We start from the raw sequence: 22,499 nt of genomic DNA on the forward strand, positions 1-22,499 counted from the left end.
TTAAACACATTCACTCTCAATGAGAAGAATCATGTCAACCACTGGCCTAACATAAACTGCAGGCTTTCCATTCACTATGGTGCGAACCTCAGCTTTGCGTACGTGGTCATCGGAACTCTTTAAGGCTTTCAAGACTAAACCAATAGGCCAGCAGTTCTGTGTAACATTCTTGTCTCTGATAAGAACCACATCTCCCTTGGCTATGTCGCGTCGGCTCTCAGTCCACTTCCGTCGATTCTGTAGAAGCGAAAGATACTCCTTCTTCCATCGAGACCAGAATACACTCGCTAAAGCTTGAACGCGTCTCCATTCAGCCTTGAACATATCACGATCATTGAATTCTCCAAGTGAGTTGGCTTCAAACTCGTACTCAGTCTTCTGTGTTAACAGCATTGCTGGGGTAAGTATCAACGGAGAGTCTGGGTTTGTGGAGACTGGAACGAGAGGTCTCGAATTGATAATTGCACAAACCTCCGCCATAAATGTGTTCAGAACATCGTGTGTTAAAGTCTTCCCACTGGCACCAATCAGCATGGAGTCGAGGATCCTACGGGTGATGCCGATCATCCTCTCCCATGCCCCACCCATGTGGGATGCATGAGGAGGATTAAAGATCCACACTGTACCAGAGTTGTGAAGATAGTTTTTCAAGGGTTCATCATCAACATATATGGAATCAATGCGCAAGTCATCTACAGCCCCAATGAAGTTGGACCCTTGATCGGAACGGAATGTCTTGACTTGACCTCGTATAGCAGTGAATCTCCTAACAGCATTGATAAAGGCAGATGAACTCATCGCCTCAACCAATTCAATATGCACTGCTCTAGTCACCAAGCAAGTGAACAGTATTCCCCAGCGTTTCGAGTTTGCGCTACCTCCTCGCGTTTTACGAGAAACAATGGCCCAAGGTCCGAATGCATCCACACCCACATTGGTAAAAGGTGGTGAAGGGTCAAGGCGATCTGCTGGCAAATCAGCCATGATCTGATACTGCAATTTCCCTCTGAGTTTTCGACACTTTACACATTTATAAATAATAGATGCCACAAGTCGCTTCACACCCGTTATCCATAGCCCAGCAACCCTGATAGCTCCTTCGGTGAAGTGACGCCCCTGGTGCTGGACCTTTTCATGGTGGCAACGAACTAAGAGGGTTGCTATGTGATGGCGTCCTGGTATGATCAAAGGTTTCTTCTCCCGTAAGCTCAAGTTAGAATTCACTATGCGACCTCCGACTCGAAGCAATCCTTGTTCATCTAGAAAGGGGTTAAGGTTAGCTATTGGGCTTCTTCTAGAGAGAGGCTCTTGACGTCGAATACAGTCTATCTCATCAAAGTAGACTTCAGACTGCACTACTTTGATCACATAATGCTCTGTATCCTGGTACCTCTCTGAAAATGTCTTAGAATCAATGTCTTGACCTTGGAACTTGAAAAGCAGGCACCTGAGAAAGTTCATGGCCAAAACAAGTGTCTTCCAATCACTAAATCGCTGAAATCGTTCAATCACGCTTTCTAGTCGATCATCATTTTCATTTGACGTGTGTGTTTTCATTGTCGAAACAACTGGGCGGATTTCTTTATCCTCATCCGGATCAATGAGCAAATGTTCATTCTCATCACATTGCTGTTCTTTCTTCATGACTAGGTAGTTTGGTCCCTGTAACCAAGTGCTGTCTTGAAGTTCAGCTGCAGGTAAACATCTGGTTGCGAGGTCTGCTGGGTTACGATCAGTGGGGACATAATTCCACTGATTTGGGGTTGTGAACTTCCTAATACGTTGTACTCTGTTGGCAACATAGGTATAGAATCTTCTAGACTCGTTACAGATATAGCCGAGAACTACCTTGCTGTCAGTGTAATACTTCACAGAGTCTATATGAATGTCAAGGTGTTCAAGGACGAATTGGGCAATCTCTACTGCTAACACAGATGCACACAATTCCAGTTGTGGGATAGTGTGTCCACTAATGGGTGCAACTTTGGCCTTGCCCAGAACAAATCCAAGCTTACACCGTCCTTCGCTATCTGTTGTATGCAAATAAATGACAGCTGCTATGGCTTTTTCAGAGGCGTCGCTGAACACCTGAAGTTCCTTCGTCACAGCTCTACTGAGATCTGTCACATATGTGCGTTGAATCCTCAAGTCTTCAAGTGAGCCTAGAGTGTCTTTCCAGGAATTCCATATTGATTCCATTTCGTCTGAGAGTGGCTCATCCCAGTTTTGAGTCTGTGCTATGAGTTTCCTTAGCAATAATTTACCATAAATAGTTACTGGGGCTAAAAAGCCTAGAGGGTCGTATATGCCATTAACAGTTGAAAGTAAACCTCTTCGTGTGGCAGGTTTATTGTCTTTTGAAAGTTGGAACAGAAAGGTGTCGCTGTTGACATCCCAGCTAAGACCAAGGCTACGTTGAAGTGGCTTCTCCTCACCATGTAAATCCAAGTCTTTCAGATTAGTCGCTAGGTCTTCACTTGGAAAGGCTGACATAACCTCAAGACTGTTGGAGGCAAATTTATGAAGACAGAGATTGCCAAATTCTTTCAAGGCACTCTGAGTGTCTTTGAGAGTATGAATGGCTTCCTCAGGGGTAGGACAGGATATTAGCCCATCATCCACATAAAAGTTATTTCTTACAAAATTGGTAACATGGTCTGCATACTTTGATTCTGCTAACTCAACCGCCTTTCTGAGTCCCATGGTTGCTACAGCAGGCGAAGGGCTGTTGTCAAAGACATGAACCCTCATCCTAAACTCGATGATCTCTTTGTCTAGGTCATTATCCTTATGCCACAGAAATCGTAGAAAGTTTCTATGATCCTCCCTAACCAAAAAGCAGTGAAACATGTGTTGCACATCAGCGGTGACAGCCACCATCTCCTTACGAAATCGTATGAGTACACCAAGAAGACTGTTAGATAAGTCAGGTCCTGAGAGGAGAATGTCGTTAAGGGAAACTCCATTAAATCTGGCGGACGAATCAAACACCCCCCGAATCTGATCTGGTTTTTTGGGGTGGTAAACACCAAACAATGGCAGGTACCAACATTCTTCTCCATCAGACAATTCCGGTGCAACTTCAGCATGATTATTGTCCAAGATTTTTCCCATAAATGTAAGAAAGTGTTCTTTTTTCATAGCATTCTTTCTCAGGCTCGCATCGAGTAGTCTCGCACGTTGGATCGCTTGCTCCCTGTTGTTTGGTAAACGCTGTCTATTCTCACGAAATGGTAGTGGGGCAACCCAACTTCCTGTGGAATCTCTGAGAAATTCACTGTCCATTTGTTTAAAAAACATTCTGTCTTCAATCGACATGCCTAATGTATCATCGTCCTTAGTTCTGATGAATAACTTTGACTCATCCCATATAGATTGATCCACTAATTCTCGGACCTCGAACTTGTTGCTACATGGTTTCAATATTGTAGGCTGAACTGTTAGTAGCAGGTATGTTTTCTTGACACTTATATCCTGTGAAGCATGTTGTGTATCAAGACAAGTTTCACCAATGACAGCCCATCCCAATTTTAATTGTTGTGCGTATGGAGCTTTTGGTGGTCCAAAGATTTGATGTAGGATGTGATGTGCTTCTATCAGATCTCGTCCAATCAACAGAAGAATATGGCACTGTTCATCTAGTGGTTGGATGTGCTTGGCGATATCTAAGAGATGTGCGTGATGGAATGCGACTTCAGGTGTAGGTATCTCAACTCTGTTATTTGGTATATGATCACATTCAATCAGGGTTGGCAGTTCAAAGTCTACATCACCTTCCATTGATCTGATAACAAATCCTTTTCTTCTTCTTCCTGAAGTGACGACTCTGTCAGAACATGTTGAAATAGTATAGTTCTGTGGTTTATCCTTCACAGTGAAGAAGTCGAAAAATTCAGGTGCTGCTAAAGAGCGGTTACTCTGATCGTCGATTACTGCGTACATCTTTGCCAGTTTACTTGGATTGTCACGATGAAACACATTGACCGGCAAGATTTTTGCACATTATTTCCCACTGTAAGGTCCTCTGCATATCTCGGTGCAGCTTGAGCTAACCTCTGAAACAGGTTTGATCTTGTTCCTAGACTCCCCGCCATTCTCCTTTGAGGATGAGTATACACTGTGGTTCTTTGCCTCTGTATCTTTTCCTTGCTGAGGTGCGGAATGATCCACTGCTGTTATTTGGTCGTTCCTGCTGATGTGGAGTGCTGTAGTGTGAAACTTGCTTCCACATTCCTTGCACGAAACACTAGCACTGCAATCACGACTTTTATGAGTGTTTGACGCACAACATCTGAAGCATATGTTGTTTTGCTTTAAAAGTCTCTTCCTTTCCTCTAATGATTTGGATCGAAATCCTCTGCAGTCGTCTAGAGTGTGTTTGGTTTTGTGAATGATACAATGTTCTATTGGAACAGTCACTTCAACACCTGTCTTTTTCACACTGACTCTGTTTCTTGCAGAACTTGTTTGTTTTGAAACAGCGAACCTATCATTGTTGTTTGTGTCCAGTTCATAATTGAATCCTGGGTCGTTTTTCACCTTGCTTATATCTTTTATAAAGTCCACAAACACTGAAAATGGGGGGAAAATAGCACAGTGTTCCTTCTTGTACTTCACTGCCCGATTTGTCCATTTCTCCTGTAGACCGTACGGCAATTTGGAAATGATTGGTCTTATCCCGGACGACGAGTCCAGATATGCTAACATAGCACTGTACTTTCGATCTTCCTTCAGAAACTGCATTTCCATGAGAATGTCTGAAAGGTCATACAGCTTCTGATGATCTCTGTGCCAAGTTTTGGAAAGTCTAAAAGTTTGGTTCTTATTGATGCTTCCACATGCTCTGGTGCACCATAACGCTCATCTAACCGTTCCCAAAGTCTCTGTAGTCCCCTTGAAATGTTGAAGATGTTAGATGTTCTGATACTGATAGCGTGCTTCTTTGATTCAGGCCCCAAGTACTTGATTAGAAGGTCCATCTGCTCAGAATCCATGACTTGAAGCTCATTCACTACACACAAAAAACTGTGCTTCCATGCACTGTAGGATTCAGGTCTATCATTGAAATTGGTGAGTCTGGAGAACAGTAGATCCTTCCTCAGAAGGAATCGAGTGACGTCGGTCACATGCGCTCCATGTCAAGTCGCGTAAGGTGATGAAGGGTATGCGTTAGGTACGTATGGTTGTGCATACGGATTTAGGATAGGCGAATCGGAAGGAATGTGAGCTTGTGTAGAACCAGCAGGAATATGACCTGGTGGAGGCTGACTAGAAGCGATGTGATGATTTGGACTAGAGTAGCTGTGCTTCGGTTTCAGGTTGTTGGCGTCAACCGGCGAATCTGGTCGACACAGTACAGATGAAATATGGCTGATAGTTGATTCAAATGCCTGACAATCTGCTTCAGCTTCTGCAGCTTGCCTTTCCAGATTTAACATTTCTAGTTCCGCATCGAGTTCCATTTGCTGTTTACGGAGAGTTATTTCTTTAGCTGTATAGAACATCCTGGTTTTCGCTTTACTCACTTCAGCCCTCTTCCTTGCAAGGATATCTGATGTCGGCACACAAGAATCAATAGATTGTGAATAAGTGCTTTGATGTTCATCTTCCAGGTCCTCCTCTTGCTCTTGAATAACACTAAATTCAACATCTTCCTTTTCACTGTCATCAGGTGGTAATTCCTTTTCAGCAGACTGGATGTCCACGGTGGAATCTGGAATGGATGATGCCACGGCCTGCTCTGTTGTTGTAGACATGGTCTTTTTACTATTCTGTCTCAATAAGGACTCTCAGATCAGCGTTTGAAAGTTTATTTTAACAGACAGTTAACCATCAATGTGACATGTGCACACAATTACACGTGGTGCTCGTTCACCGTTGTGTGGAGTCATACACAGTTTGTCAGCGTAAATGTGGTAAAAAGCTACAATGAATAAAAAAAAAAAAAAACAAATTAAGTTTTTGACAAATACTGCTTTCCATACAAAAATTTCTCAAACCTGAATCCGTGTAATACAATACTTGACATACAACAAATCCCATCTCCACATCACTAATCAAATGACTTTTGAACATGAATTACCAATTCAATTCACTAAATTCATATATCAAGACAATTACGGCTACAGAAGATGACATGAACAGCGCACCATACTTTAAGCACATGGCAAAAATATAAACTCAGATTATGCACAATTGCATTCATGAGCATAGCTGACAGTATAGATACAAGTAATTGACAATGTAATTAATAGAATAATCAAGTGTAAAATGATCATAACTACTTACACCGTGGATTACAAACGTTCAGACCGGTTTAGTTTCCGAGAGTATGGCGGCACAAACATACCAAGATAAGTCGTACGTATAAACATTCATATTCAATTCAAGTCTAATTGACGTAAATGTAAAACAATAATATTCTTGACATGGAAATTAGCAAACAACAGACAGAATATAGATATCTGACTAACTTACAACCATCCATGTGAAGAGGAGTGATATTAGGTATCTTGATACCTATTATCACACCTCTTCACGTAGATAGTAGCAAACTAGTCAGATATCTGGCTACGAGTAGCTAACATTTCTTACTTTTAGTAGCTGGCTACTAGTAACTGGCTACTAGTGGCTAACTTTTCCTGGTTCAAGTAGCTGGCTACTAGTAGCCAACTTTTCTCTTTTTAAGTAGCCAGTTACTAGTAGCTGGTTACTAGTAGCCAACTTTACCGATCTAATATTTTTATTAAGACTTTTCTTAAAATTAATCCACTTTTATGAATGAAATACCTACATCTCTTTTTTTATTTAATTGAAATTTACCCACTCCATTTACAAACTATAATTACAGAAACATAAATGTAATATATCAAGTTAAGACTCTTTTTTATCTTTAAATTAGTTATGTATTTGCATAGAGAATAACTGCTCAAAAATTGAAATCTAAATCAAATAAATTCACATTTATTAATACATTGTATGACACTAATTAACTATTCATGTTTATACATTTAGGAGAAGAGATGATTTTGTATGTTCATGTATACAGGGGATTGTATCAGTTTTGGCTAACTTAGGACTCATTGTGTGCACTGCGTAGGATTATCATCAGTTTTCAACCCCAACTCAATTCAATCCATTTCTTCTCATAAGTCAATCAACATGACATGGAGAGATACATAGACAATCACACTAAAATTGATATTTTATATATATATATATATATATATATATATATATATATATATATATATATATATATATATATGCAATGGCCACGCCAAGGTCCGATGGCAAACTTCCGCCAGAGTTCGTTTGCTTTCTATTCGTAGGTGACGTAATGAGGCCTCGACGGGGAGTTTGGGTCCGATGGTGCGGAGTTCAGTAACGTTTGTGACGTCATGCTTAACGTCTTTCAACATAAAACCAAAGAAATGCAACACGGACGACAGCAACGGCAGGTATACAAGGTTGAGGATATAATAGTGAGAACGGCAAAGTACATTTGTTGTCGAACTATCTACTTCGCCCAAACATTCCTTAATTCATGATCATTTATTACTTGTGACGTACACGTAATAAAATCCTGGGGATATGCTATAATGTAAAACATTATATACGATTTCGCGTTGGAACATTTTGTGTTTAATAACACGACTAGATGGTAATGAACTTCTTATTTTTATGCATGGATTTTGCACTGATATTTTAGTGAAACACCACACAGTACCAAAACACTGTGTCGTTTACAAACCAATGGATTTCGGCGTGTCACACCATCGCACTTTGGCATGTCAGACCATCGCATTTTGGTGCATGAGTGTGGGCCATCGCACTTTGGCGTGTCACACCATCGGGGTTTGGCGCAAACCATCGGGGTTTGGCGTGACCATCGCACTTTGGAGTCCCATCGCACTTTGGAGTCTTATATATATATATATATATATATATATATATATATATATATATATACACACATGCGAATTGAGGTACATATATAATACATGTAATGAATATTACAGAATATAATTGGTAAATTTACTTCAACTTGGAGGGTTGACCACCTGATTTATAGTTTCAATAAATCTAGATAAATTCAACAACAATATGAAATTCGTAGAAAATAAATTGTGAAATTTTCAAATACATGTACATGTATTTGGTCTATGATGAAATTTTTGCGGTAAGTACATTTTTGGAAAGTATTTTAAATTTTCACATGAAAAAATATAATGAAATTTGTCGCCTATTTCGGAATAACACAAATTACATTTTCTATCTGCTGTGGGAATACTAGACCATCTCCCAGTTTCTATTGGTAAGCGGTGATTTGTCGTTCTGAATCTTGCAATTTTACGTATTCTATAAATATCCAAATTTGACAAGATATAATTTTGACATTTAAATTCAAAATTTGTAAACAAGTTGTAAATTTTACCTTTGCTGCAATTATTACATTCTGACGATTATTGCTGCTGGAATTGATCATATAATTTTAGTTTTAATGAATTTACAAGTCACCTTTTGTTTTGAACATGATGGAATATCCATATAATACTTAAGCCGCAATCATCGATAATGCTTTTAACAATTTTTTTTATCCATTTCATTTCGATACCATTTAAATGTTTTTATATATAAGCTGATAAAATAGATATGGCAATTTTGTTTCTTTCCCGTTGACAACATTGGCCCAATTTATAATTCTGGTTTTGATATAGATATCTAATGGGCATCTGCCCATTTCTCTATATATCATAATTCTTGTCGTACTTTGCTTCAGATTCAACATAATTCTATAAAATTTTAAATGCACATTAACATCGTTATTACCAAAATCCCATATTTCGCATACATATAACAACATATTGGCATGATAATTTTATCAAACAAATACAATTGGTCAGTAATCGATAGATTTAGATTTCGCGCCTTTTTAAAGATTCCGTACATAGCTTTTGTTGCCTTCTTTTGCTAAAAAGTGTTTGGTTTCATTGAAGGATCCAGGTCTGGATAAGAAAACACCCAGATTCTTAAAATGTTTCACTATAAATCCTTGGATACAATGATACTGCATTCTTTAACCTCGAGTATAGAATTATGTAAGCTCTAATACGAAAAGCTGTGAGCAATGTTTGTTTTACATGTTTCCGTGTGTGCTTTATTTCACTGAATAGCCTTGTAACAAGAATCATGAATTTCCACCATACATTTTTAACTCCTTAATTGTAACTGCGTGGTCGCATACATTACATTAAAAGAATAAGGGCTCAAATATTTCTGTGTTTATGACCCTAAATCAAACACACTACCCTGGATTTAAAAAACAACAACATATTGCTGAAGAGATTATTGAAAAAGTTGACATCTGTAATTTACTTCATAAGTAATTGAAATCAAAGTATATTTCGCATTGATAAGTGAAAATGAGCCCCTCATGTTCAATAAGAAATTTTAAATAGCAAACGTACATTATACCTACAATTTAAATGGAGAGTGTGATCAGAATGTTAAAACTACGTGTACAGTTATAGGGGAAAAAAAGATTTTTATCTCATTTTGACTTAGATGTTAGCGGAAACAAAACAATTGATATTTTTTGGCCTAAATTTCAAATCAGAATACATATACTATTTGTGCATGTATCTGTTTTCACTGTAAAAAAAAAAAAAAAAAAAAAAAAAAAAAAAAAACTACCACAAAAAAAACGGGGGGTGGGCAGTCACTCCAATACTGATCTCTATTACATAACATATTATGTAATGAAACAAGTAATGACCGTTATTCGAAAATGACCCCCCCCCCTTTTTTTCTCTCCCTGTATTGACACTTCAGTTTGAACTGCTTTTTAGTGGTACAATCGAGATATTTAAATACTTTTGTATGACTGCACTTCTCATTATTTCAAGATAATCGCCGGTTATGTCATTTTTACGAAGTGCATTGATGACATATAGAAAAAGACTATATAGATGTGTGCCAGATTGACAAGAGTCTAGAACTTCCATACACAATTCCATTAAGTATTATGATAATTTAAATCTATCATAAGTTTATATTATCGTGAAACTTGTAAAAGTTAAGTTATGATGCAGAATTGAAAAACAGGACATCTTACAGTAATTTATCATCACAAGAATTACACATCTATGTATAAAAACACACTCACCTTTTCCTTCTTCATTTTTAAGAATGCCTCTTCAGACATTTGCTCCACACACTCCAATAGATCTTGAATTCCTTGACCTGCCATTTTCCAAAAGAACGGCGGAAAGAGAAGAGCATTAATTTATATTGAGAGATGTCACGTGATACTTATATAGTTTCTTGTAATAACAAGAGAATTATCTCGTAATTACGGAATCTTTTCTCGTAATAACGAGATAATTATCTCGTGATAACGAGATCTTTTCTCGTAATTACGAGATCTTTCTCGTAATAACGAGATAGTTATCTCGTAATTACGAGATCTTTTCTCATAATAACGAGATAATTATCTCGTAATAACGAGATCTTTTCTCGTAATTACGAGATCTTTTCTCGTAATAACGAGATAATTATCTCGTAATAACGAGATCTTTTCTCGTAATTACGAGATAGGGGAATGTAAATTTATTTTTTATATGATACTAATAGGCTTTCGTAATACAGAGAATATTTTTAAAAAGAAAATTTTACAAAAACGGGGGCGAGATTATACGCATGACGACCGACAACAATTTTTGAAAAACACTTGTAGTCTACATAGTTAGTGAAAGTCAGGAATAATTCAGGGCTTTTCCAACCCCCTTCTCTCCTTACACTCGTCAAATACACCCCCATCTCCTTACATTCGTCTAATACAAACCCTCCTTTCTTAGAATCGTCTAATAATCCCCCTCCTTTTCCTTACACTTGTCTTATACACCCCTTTCTCCTTACACTCGTAAAGAGAAGGCGGTGGTTTAAATCAGACTGCTGAAAATGGATTGACTATCAGTTGGGTATAAGCCAATCCGAAAACATGAGTTATCTTTCCTTGATCCGAAACGTAGTGCGCTTGCGTAACAGTAGTTTAAAACTTCCGGGTAGTATATTCGAGAAGCGTCATTATCAACAGTGCAGAAGGCCGCAAAGATATTGTATAATTTTACAGCAATCAAGCCAACGAATATATTTAACGTTAATAAAAAATCACAATGCATAGGTTTACTTCATACACGTGAAAATAACCGACTTTGCATGTAAAAATAATAGAAAATTAATGTTATAAGTAGAGGAGGACACCCCCCCCTCCCCGATAGAATGTTCCATCGTTAAAGTATGTAATTTCCTACGGCGGGCCTGTCGCGAGACGCAGTTAGATTATTCTAACTACCCCCCTCTTTCCAGGACTTCACGTGTTTTATGACTGAAATTAGTATATACATGTATCGTATATTGCATAAATCTCCTCAGGGTCTTTAGCCCGTGTTTTAATACAGTCAGATTTATAATAAAATATCAGAACCCGAGTATTCAGTTGATGAGTTGCGATCATCTCTTGAGAATCAGAAGCTCTGATTTCATACAAAATAATTATGTCAGTCGTTATTGGAGACATATGTAAACAAATGAATATATGCGTGATTTCCAATTTAATTTTTGAAATCCCCCCCCCCCCGAAAATCACACCAACCATTATGTGAAACATTGACTTGCATTAGTGACAAACATAAACTTCCCCTCACTGTGATGAATATTAAGGATGAAGTCGATAATCTAACTCCCCGAAATGAACGACAGGTAGTGAAGCTTGTTGGGGAAGAATGTATTGTTAAAGGACGATTTGGTGACAAGCTGATGGATGTCCTTTGGGATACAGGAGCCCAAGTGAGTCTAATTCATAGTGACTCACTCAGATTTCTTGGCATTGGGACAAATCAAATCAAGTCACTTGAGACGATGTATCCAAATTTAAGAGTTTTTTCAGCATGCGTTGATAAAATTCCTTATCGAGGGTATGTGGAACTTTTGTTCAGACTAGGTGATGAGGAACCCATCACAATACCTTTTCTTGTGAGTGACACTTTGTCCTTGACACGACCAATAGTGGGATATAATGTTATTGAACATTTATGTAGTTTATATGGATCAGATACTTTCGTTCACAGTCTGTCGCATGCATGTTCAGTATCAAACAAAGACTGCGCAAAATTAGCGAGAGTTCTAGTAGAAGACCATGAGGAGATAGTACGACAGGTGACTTCTAGATCCAGGAAACTGGTCATTCCACCAGGGGGTTCAAAGATTATTCGGGCTCGCGTATGATCTGGAGCTACTGCATCGGAACCTCTCAAATGTCTCTTTATCCCCAAGGAGGATGACAGATATGGACCAACCATGAACGAAACCTTGGTTAACATCAGACACCCAAACCGCATGTTAGTGGGAATTCACAATTCATCGCCCCAGGAAATCGTCATTCCTCGAAACTCCAAATTGGGTCATTTAGAGACCATCTCATCTGTAGTGCATGTAGATGTTAACTCTGAGACAGAGGAGAGACTGCAGTCATCGAGCAATATCTGTATCCTTGGATTCATCTAAGCTCAGCGAGATTGAGAGACACAAGGTTGCTGACCTGATAGACAGGAATATTGACGTTTTCTCTAAAAATGAGGATGACATTGGATATGTGCCTGAACTGAAGTTGGATATCCAGTTGATGAACAAAATCCTTGTCAAGACCTCATATCGCTCAATACCACAGGCTCTATATGATGAGGTGAAGGATTATCTTCAGAACCTGATTGCAAAAGGATTTGTTCGAAAATCCAAGTCACTCTATGCCAGTCCATTGGTATGTGCACGAAAAAAGGATGGCTCACTGAGGTTGTGCGTGTATTTCAGAAAGGTCAACGAGAAGTCTTTAGCCGATAGTCGCCCTTTACCGAAGATGCAAGACGCACTAGATGGCCTTGGTGAAAGTAAATGGTTCTCTTTGCTTGACCAGGATAAAGCGTATCATCAGGGGGTAATGGAAGAGGGATCCAAACCCTATACAGCATTCGTGACGCCTTGGGGGACGGATTCCGTTTGGGCTCTCGGGAGCCCCGGCAGCTTTCCAAAACTTTATGAATGAGTGTCTGGAGGGGTTACGTGATAAGATATGTCTACCCTATTTAGACGACACTCTGGTATACTCGGAGACCTTCACTGATCATTTACAGCATTTGGACTTGGTGTTTCAGAGACTTCGTATCGCAGGTGTCAAGTTGAAGCCAACAAAGTGCCTTTTATTTCGTCAGGAAGTCCGATATTTGGGTCATTTGGTTACTTCTACAGGATATACACTGGACCCTGAGGAAAAATCAGCCGTTCTAAAACTCAAGGACAAGAGACCCACGTCTCTTGTAGAAATCCGTCAGCTGCTAGGCTTTATCGGATATTATCGAAAATATATACCAGACTTTTCGAGAAGAGCCAAGCCTTTATATGACTTGTTGAAAATACCAAAGTCCCAATCCGCAAAGGGTGTGCTCACCATTAAGAAAACCAAAGGGGGACAACTCTCACCAAAACAGCAAATTCACTGGACAGAGCAACATCAGAGTTCGCTGAATGAACTAATTGACTGTCTGGTCCAGCCCCCAGTGATGGCTTACCCCGAGTTCACTAAGCCATTTTTACTGCACGTAGATGCCTCTGGTGAGGGGTTTGAAGCTATTCTATATCAAGAAGACCATAATCAGCGATTGCGTGTGGTAGCTTATGCTTCACGTACCCTGACACCCGCTGAACAGGATTACCATTTTCACTCTGGAAAACTCGAATTTTTAGCGCTGAAATGGGCTGTCACGGATCGATTTAGGGACTACCTGTACTATGCTCCCCATTTTACTGTTTTTAGTGACAATAACTCTTTAAGCTACATTCTAACAACCCCACGTTTAGATGTTACCAGATTACGATGGGTTGGAGAGCTTTCAGATTTCCAGTTCACTGTCAAGTACAAGCCAGGACCCCTGAATCGTGATGCTGATGGGTTGAGCAGAATGCCTCTAGACTTAAGCAAGTTCATGTCGCCGTGTACGGAAGAAAATGATCCAACAGATATACAAGCTGTAGTACAAATGGTGAAGGCCAAAAATAAGGAGGATATACCATTTCTACCCACAATGACTACTGCTGCCCCAGTTGTCATGGATGACCAGTTTACACAACAATATCAGCACCCATCGTCGGAAGGCAAACTCAGAAAAAATTCAAAGTACATGCTACGAGTCTCACAAGATGCAGACAGCGATATTGGAGTAGTAAAGAAATTGGTAGAATCTGGGGAAAAGCCTACTCACAAAACATGGAAGAGTTTGTCACAGCCTGGCAGACACTTGCTCCGAGGATGGTCAAGATTGGTCATTGGGGAAGGAGGAATATTAAGGAGGACAGTTCGGCAACCTTCTGGGGCGATGCGTCACCAAATCGTACTACCAAAAGAGTATCGTCCAATCGTCATGGAGGAACTTCACGTAAAAATGGGTCATCTGGGTGCTGAAAAGGTTATTTCACTTGCTTGGGAAAGGTTCTACTGGCCACAGATGACCAAGGACATCGAACATTTTGTACGTCGCCAGTGCATCTGTTTGAAGGACAAACCACCAAACAGAAAGAGTGAGGCTCCCTTACAACCTATAACAACCACATATCCATTCGAGATGATTTCTATAGAATTTTTACATTTGGAAACCTGTAAGGGGGATACCAATACATCTTGGTTGTGGTTGATCACTTTACTAGATTTGCTGCAGCCTACGCCACTACCAACAAATCCGGGCGTACACCCGCCGACAAAATTTTTAATGACTTTCCCCTTACTTTTGGATTTCCGGATAAGATAGATCACGATCAAGGCCGAGAATTTGAGAACCACTTCTTCCAACAGTTGCAGCGTCTGATCAAAGTAAAGCAGTCCAGAACCACACCCTATCACCCCAGGGGAATGGGCAGTGTGAGAGGATGAATCGGACATTATTGGGGATGTTCAGAACCTTAACCCAGAAACACAAGAATGATTGGAAAAGTCATTTAAAAAGATGGTCCATGCCTACAATTGCTCAAGGAATGAGAGTACTGGGTTCTCGCCCTACTTCCTAGTGTTTGGACGTCACCCACGGCTTCCTATTGACCTCATATTTAGTACCAACAAAGATGAGCCACATAGATCCAAAGCCCACTATGTAAAGGAATGGGAAGCTCGTATGAGGGAAGCCTATAAGGTCGCAGGGGAAATGTCCAGGAAGGCTAGTGATAAAATGCGGAAATATCATGCCCGTAAACCCAACAGTGCAGCCCTGATTGCAGGCGACCGAGTTCTAGTAAGGAATTTGACTGAGAGGGGTGGACATGGGGAACTTCGTTAATATTGGGAGGGGCATGTTCATGTCGTAGTGAGACGTTTGAAGGACTTTCCTGTATATGAAGTGCGGCCACTGCAGGGGGAAGGTAGAATTCGGTGGTTACATCGAAATCTTCTCCTACAATGCAACGATCTTCCATTACCACACCCACCTGTGGGACAGTCTGTGCTCAAGAGGAAGGAACTGCACCATTATGTTGTCACTGACAATACTTCAGATTCTGAGTCAGATGACTTTACAGTTGTAACAAATTCACATACTGATGTGCCGATTGTGAGTCATCTAAATCCTCATGCCGCACCTTTCGTTCCAATCGAGGAACAAAATTCTGTGGCCAGCAATCCGGAGGAAACTTCAAGTTCATCAGAGGGTGAATAAGTTATTGATTCTGATGGTGATGTGTTAACAGAGCATGAAGACATGGGGGACAGTGAAGGTTCATTCCAAAGTGCCGAGGAGGTCCGACGTTCATCTGAAGATTTATCAGAATTTGATGAACTCGAACTTGGGAGAAAGACGCACGAATCAGAGGCAGTTGGATTTGAACGCCAAAGACGTGTTGTGCAACCACCGCGACGATTGACTTATGACCAGATTGGTGTGCCAAGTGATCAGGCGTGGACGAAAGGAGTGCAGACTTTTATTTCAGGCGCTCCGTGGCGCCCCTGGATCTAGTCAGTGGAATGACCAAAGTGTAACGTACCACACAAACTGAGTTTTATTTTAGTTTCTTTTCAAAGTAATATACATTGAAACCTTTTCAGTTGTAAATTTGGTGTACTGGTATTATGAAGACTCATTGGTATGTTACTGATGGCAAGAGAGAAGGTGCAAGTTTCCTGGGATCCTGGTACATGATGTTTCTGTGTTTAGTTACCAGTGGGTGAAGTTGCAAATTGTACCAGTATGTAGTAGTAACATGTTTTAACATAACAAGGTAAACTTTGTAGTCAAAGCTCTTGTATGGAACACCATGAGGTGATTATTTTGTTTAGAATCTGGCCAATTTTGAACAAATGTTTAAGTATGTTTTACGGTACAGCTTAATATTACAGTGTTGTTATGAATGAGTTATATCATGAACTAGTATTTGTAGTTAATGGTTCAATGATTTTGATCAAAGAACGAGTTGTATTTTTGTTCACCATTTCGACTGTCTACACATAGTGGATAAATGTAATATTTTTGAAAATGTTGGGACAACATTTTGTTTTTGGGAGGAGAATGTAGGGTTCCGGATTGTAATCTCAGGTGGGGGGTTCAAATTTTATGTATTATTAGAATTCTCCGGGCGGGAAGGTCAATATATGCTATTACCCGCCAAATTAAAGGAACTGAACCTCTACATCTCCTTTGTTTTCTTAGGTAAATATATATTTCACATGGATGTTATTATGATGATAGTTGTGTAGTATTTGTCTAATGTGTAGAGTAATTTGATGCATTCATTATTTCATGCAGAGTTTACGATAAAAGTGTAGGGATTAGATTTTTCTGCAAGTAAGGATCAGACCGCATGGCGTGTGACGTCACATGTTGTTTATCGAAGTACTAGTCAAGGTTTATTCATATCGAATATCTAGTCATGCATTTGTCAGTCATACTATCTTTATAAAATGTAAGCTTTTCATCAGGTTGTATTGCATAAGCAATATCATTTACAGTTACCTAATTTTATAAATCTAGTCATTGTTTACCCATGAATTTACATCGGGTTCGGATGCATTGAAGTGTACCAATGTTTACATATGATTTTGTAGTCCCACATTCTTTTGTTTATAAATGCGTTTCAATAGTAATCAGAGTTTGGTCATTAACCAGTGTGCACAGATACATGTACCCGTTATTACCTTTTACTATCAGTGTCTTACTTTGATGGAATGCTTTACGGCCTATGTAGCTAACATGTGGAGTACATTAGTACTATGTAACATTCATTAATGTTAAAAATATATGCTATCACCCGCCAAATTAAAGGAACTGAACCTCTGCATCTCCTCTGTTTTCTTAGGTACTATAGACCCGGCTACATGAACGTGGCATAAACTTTAATCAATTTATGTTGCAGAATATTTTAAGAAGAAATGCTTTTACCGCTTGTAAAGAAATTCCTGAAATTTTGATTTTGATGAAATTAATGTATTTGCCCGCTTTAAAAAAAGTCTTAGCTGCATAATATTATTTTAAATCTCCATTAATCGAGTGTAAAAAAAAAAATCATTGGTTGCCTGTTTAAGGATTTAATTAACGGTTTACAATAGTCTTGCAACCAAGCGTTGGCAGAGGTATTAGCGAGCAGCTACATACATATAATGAGTTTTTCACTCCACCACCCTCCTTGAAAAAGAAAAGAACAAAAGTAAGAAACGAAAATCAGTGATCCAATCCATTAACGGACTAATGACATTTAATACTAGTAATTGAGTGCTGTGAGTAATTTGGAAATTTTGTTCAAATGAATATCGACTGGTAACTGCGTCATATTTCTTGAAAAAAATTAGAACGTTAGATATTAAGTCGGGAAAACTTTCTTTAAAAATATATAATCGTGTAGAACACAACACAATGTTTGTTTCAAGTTTGTCTTTTAAAATATCATATGACTTCGCTGCATTTGTCATTTCTATTCATCCATTTTGACTAGATTAATATCAGCTTTGTCTGATCGCGAAATTTTATGAAGACAGAAAAGATAAGCATCCTTTTGCCCCTTGACGGCAGTGTCCTTTTAAAACATGTCGGCTGTCCTTTGAAATGAGGACATTTCAAGGTTTAACTACCCAGACCTTCATTCTTTACTGAAGACAGATTGAAGCATGATGTGGAGAATGACTGTGATTAAGTATTATCTTATATACGTGCTAGATATTCCTCATTAAAACGTAGACTTACTGGTTAGTGTATATGCTCACAGTGCTTTTTGTTTGAAAATTTTGGAATTATATATATATATTAACGCATTCTATATATATATATATATATATATATATATATATATATATATAGAATGCGTTAATTGCTGAATGTATGCACTCTATATTATTAGTGTTGTGGCACAGTAAATTTTAATACATTGTGTAAAATAATTGAATATTCATTAATGCATGTATAAAGACAAAATCTACCTGCTATGTTATCTTTCGTCAAGAAAACTATATGATGTATATATTTTGAATATCCCGATCCGTTTTTTGTTCTGTTCCGCGTTTTGTTTTTGCTTCTTTTTTTCCCCATCGGACCGAGTATCCTACCTGTGATTTGTATGAAATAGACTACTGAAGACAGATTAACAAGATCAATTGTTGACTGTGCATGACATGAATCTACCTCTGTTGATATGTCATTGTGACGAATTGGGATCGGGCACGGGATGTATTATTATCTATAAATAGAGCTGATGTGATCCGGACTTTATCGTATGACAATACGATATGACCCAAAGCATAACGAATGCCGGGTAGTATAAATACGGCTGTTTTGCGAGAGACAGTGTCATTCTGAAGTCGACGCTGGCAAGGAGTTATCGAAGGTACGGTGAATAAAGAAACTAACAGTATACGGTGTCTAGTATACTAGTAGGGAAGCTTTTAAAGGTGGGGACGTTCACCTGGTGTTTATTTTATTTTGTTTGATCAGTCCTTCGACAAAAGGGATCTGTCCGGTATAAGGACACATCTCCCGTACTCCCGGATCTGTCACATCAAAATCTATAGTCTCTTTATGATAAAGATAGGAAATCTTGCACATATCTGTATATATTGACTCGTACATTTTTTTTTATAAAGATAGGAAATCTTGCACATATCTGTATATATTGACTCGTATATTTCCTAATCATTTGTTTAAGATCAATATCAATAAGTATAGGGACTCATCCAAATCTTCGAACCCTAACACGTTACAAAATTGGTGGCAGCTCAGAGGGATTTGGTTTGGGTCCTATTCGTGATTTTTTTTTATTCATCTGATTAGTTAATTTTTGTATGATAAAATGTCTGGGTTACGTGCCGATCTGTCTTGCATAGATCATCAAATTGATTGCCTATCTAGGGAGATAGATGAATCTCTTAGGTCCTTAGGTCTCCGTCAACAGCTTGGGGATGTATCCGGTGTCTCTAGATCGAGACATGTGACAAGTACCCCGGATACAAGACATAATGCTGGGGATGCAATTAGTAGGGATATGTGCGGGAATGCTGATAGGAATATATCTAACGATTCCCCGCCAATAAGATTGCATCCTGCATACAACCGAGGTATGCATCCGGAAACTGGGTCAAAGCATAGAAACTTTGTTAAGCCTGCAACATATGACGGATCTAGCCAGTGGAATGACTATCTGTCTCATTTTGAATCAGTTAGTTTACTTAATGAGTGGACCGAGACAGAAAAGGGTCTATATTTAGCTTCCTCTCTTAGAGGCCTAGCACAAGGTGTACTTGGTAATCAGCCCAAGGGAGAAAGACAGAACTATGCAAAGTTGGTTAAAGCTTTGCAGGATAGATTTTCACCACTGAACCAGACAGAGCTGTATCGGACTCAGCTCAGAGAAAGAAAGCAAAGAGCTTCAGAGAGTCTACCAGAGATGGGGCAAGACATACGAAGGCTTGTAAACCTAGCCTATCCAACTGCACCGGACGACGTCCGGGAAATCTTAGCTATGGAACAGTTTTTAGATGGGCTTTACAATTCGGAGATGCGGCGTAAGGTTAAGCAGACTAGACCAAGCAGTCTTAATGAAGCTATACAGAGAGCAGTTGAATTAGAGGCTTATTATAAAGCTGAGAGCCGCCGCACAGAGAATATCAGAAGCATGGAGCAACAAGGTTCAGCTCAGGCATAAAAAATAGATAGGTTTATAGACACCATGGAGAAAAACATGCAATCCCTTCAACGGGAAATTAAAGATATAAAGCAGTGGAAATTCCATATGCAGAAGAAAGGGCAAGATCCTCGACATACAAAGGTAGAACAACATAAGTCAGAAAGGGACGCCAGCAGTATTAGAAAGTGTTTCAAATGTGGATTAGACAAGCACCTAAAAAGGGAGTGTCCGTTAGGCATGAATCCGTCTTATGGCAAGGATGAAACGGGTAAGGATACCAGCAGGAAATGGAAAGATGATAGGTCTCATAACAACGAACGGAAGGAAGAATTGCACTCAAGAATTGTATCTGCTGTTAACGAGCCAGGTGCTTATGTTACTGCTAAAATCCATGGGATTGACACATACTTACTCGTTGACACCGGTGCCACGGTATCTTTACTCTCAAAGGTATGCTATGAAAACATACAAGGAAATGGGAATTACGAGTTAAAGAGTGTAGACAAAGATGTTTTGTCAGCAAATGGTTCCATCCTTCAGATATATGGTAAGGTATCCATCAACTTTGTATTGAATGGAATATCTCTGCATCATGAAATGATCGTTGCTGATGTTTCTGTAGATGGTATTCTTGGCTTAGATTTCCTTATCAAGCACGAGGCCATCATTAACCTTCGTACACGCAAGGTTGAAGTCTCGGGGATAGAACACCCTATACAGTTGGAGGGTATGGCGCAGGAATACAAAGTGGCGTTGGTGCGTAGAATAATTATTCCGCCTAGATCCGAGGTCATGACTGAAGGTACCATTTGCCCAGGACCAGATGGAGGATACCCAGTTAAGGTTGGTCTCATAGAGCCTTCTAATAAATTTTTGAAATCCGATTTTGGAATGTTGGCCAAAACCTTGGTTAGAAGACAGGACACGATACCGCTCCGTATCATGAACATATCTGACACCAGTAAAGCCATTCAGTCAGGAACTGTTGTCGGGAAATTGTCTCCTATAGACGAGGTGGTATCTGTATCAAACCACAGTCAAGAAGCGGATGGGTCTGAGCCATTGTCAAATCATGTAAAAGAGCTTTTTGATAGAAGCACTGAGCATCTAGAACAAGAACAAATTGCCAAGGCAAGACGTTTGCTTGTCAAGTATTCGGATTTGTTTTCTGTATCTGATAAGGATGTAGGTCGTACCTCTTTGGTAAAACACAAGATCAACACGGGTAGTCATACACCCATTAAACAGCCACCTAGACGACTCCCATTTCGAATGCAGGATGAAGTGAAAGAGCATGTATCAGACATGCTTCAAAGAGGAATTATTACACCTTCTCGGAGTCCATGGTCCTCGGCAATAGTGCTTGTTAAGAAGAAGGATGGGTCCACGAGATTTTGTGTGGACTATAGGCAGTTGAATAGTGTCACGACTAAAGACGCCTATCCCCTCCCTCGAATTGATGAGTCACTTAACCAGCTTAGAGGATCCCGATGGTTTAGTACTCTTGATCTTAATGCGGGATACTGGCAAGTGGAGTTGGATCCAGATGATAAGAACAAGACAGCTTTCGTGACACGTGAAGAGTTGTATGAATTCAATGTCATGCCGTTCGGGCTGTGCAATGCCCCGGCCACATTTGAACGGCTAATGGAAACAGTCTTGTCCGGTCTACAGTGGCAAGTTTGCCTTGTTTATTTGGATGATGTGATTGTATATGGGACAACGTTCGACGAAATGTTATGTAACCTGGAACTAGTCTTTGAAAAGCTTTACGCAGCTGGATTGAAGCTGAAAGCTAGGAAATGTGTGTTGTTTGGTAAAGAGGTAAGATATTTAGGTCATGTGATCTCAGAAAATGGCATCCAGACTGATCCTGAAAAGGTTGAAGTTGTAAAACGATGGCCAGAGCCAATAAGTAAAACTCAAGTTAGATCCTTCATAGGCTTTTGCAGCTACTATAGAAAATTTATAGCTCATTTTGCCAATATTGCACGACCGTTACATAAGCTTACCGAAGCCGCAACTCCATTTTCCTGGACAGAGGAATGTCAAACAGCATTCGACCTTTTGAAAGTAAAGTTAACATCTGCACCGATTCTTACTCATCCAGATTTTAGCAAACCATTCATTCTGGATACAGATGCAAGCCAGAATGCTATCGGAGCCGCCTTGTCTCAGATACAAGATGGACAGGAGAAAGTGATTGCATATGCCAGTAAAGTTCTAAGCAAATCTGAACGAAAGTACTGCGTGACCAGAAAGGAGCTACTAGCAGTAGTGACCTTCATCAAACACTT

The 22,499-nt window shown here is 39.4% G+C and overlaps 1 protein-coding gene and 1 long non-coding RNA gene across 2 annotated transcripts; both read right to left on the bottom strand.

The window, feature by feature from the left end:
• On the bottom strand, positions 1–3,942 carry LOC125663228 (uncharacterized). Its single transcript, XM_048895529.2, has one exon. The coding sequence runs from the start codon at positions 3,940–3,942 to the stop codon at positions 1–3; it is 3,942 nt and encodes a 1,313-aa protein (XP_048751486.2).
• A 1,854-nt stretch (positions 3,943–5,796) lies between these two features.
• LOC130051821 (uncharacterized) lies at positions 5,797–6,428 on the bottom strand. Its single transcript, XR_008800084.1, has 2 exons — positions 6,289–6,428; positions 5,797–5,923 (listed from the first exon to the last, which is right to left on the bottom strand). It is a non-coding gene; the product is annotated as an uncharacterized LOC130051821 (long non-coding RNA).
• Between the last annotated feature and the right edge of the window lie 16,071 nt (positions 6,429–22,499).

This window comes from Ostrea edulis, chromosome 1, assembly GCF_947568905.1.
Source record: "Ostrea edulis chromosome 1, xbOstEdul1.1, whole genome shotgun sequence".
NCBI lineage: Eukaryota > Metazoa > Mollusca > Bivalvia > Ostreida > Ostreidae > Ostrea > Ostrea edulis.

Bases quoted from the DNA above. Each gene is read 5' to 3' on its own strand.
- LOC125663228 (XM_048895529.2), bottom strand. From the start codon at position 3,942: ATGTACGCAGTAATCGACGATCAGAGTAACCGCTCTTTAGCAGCACCT.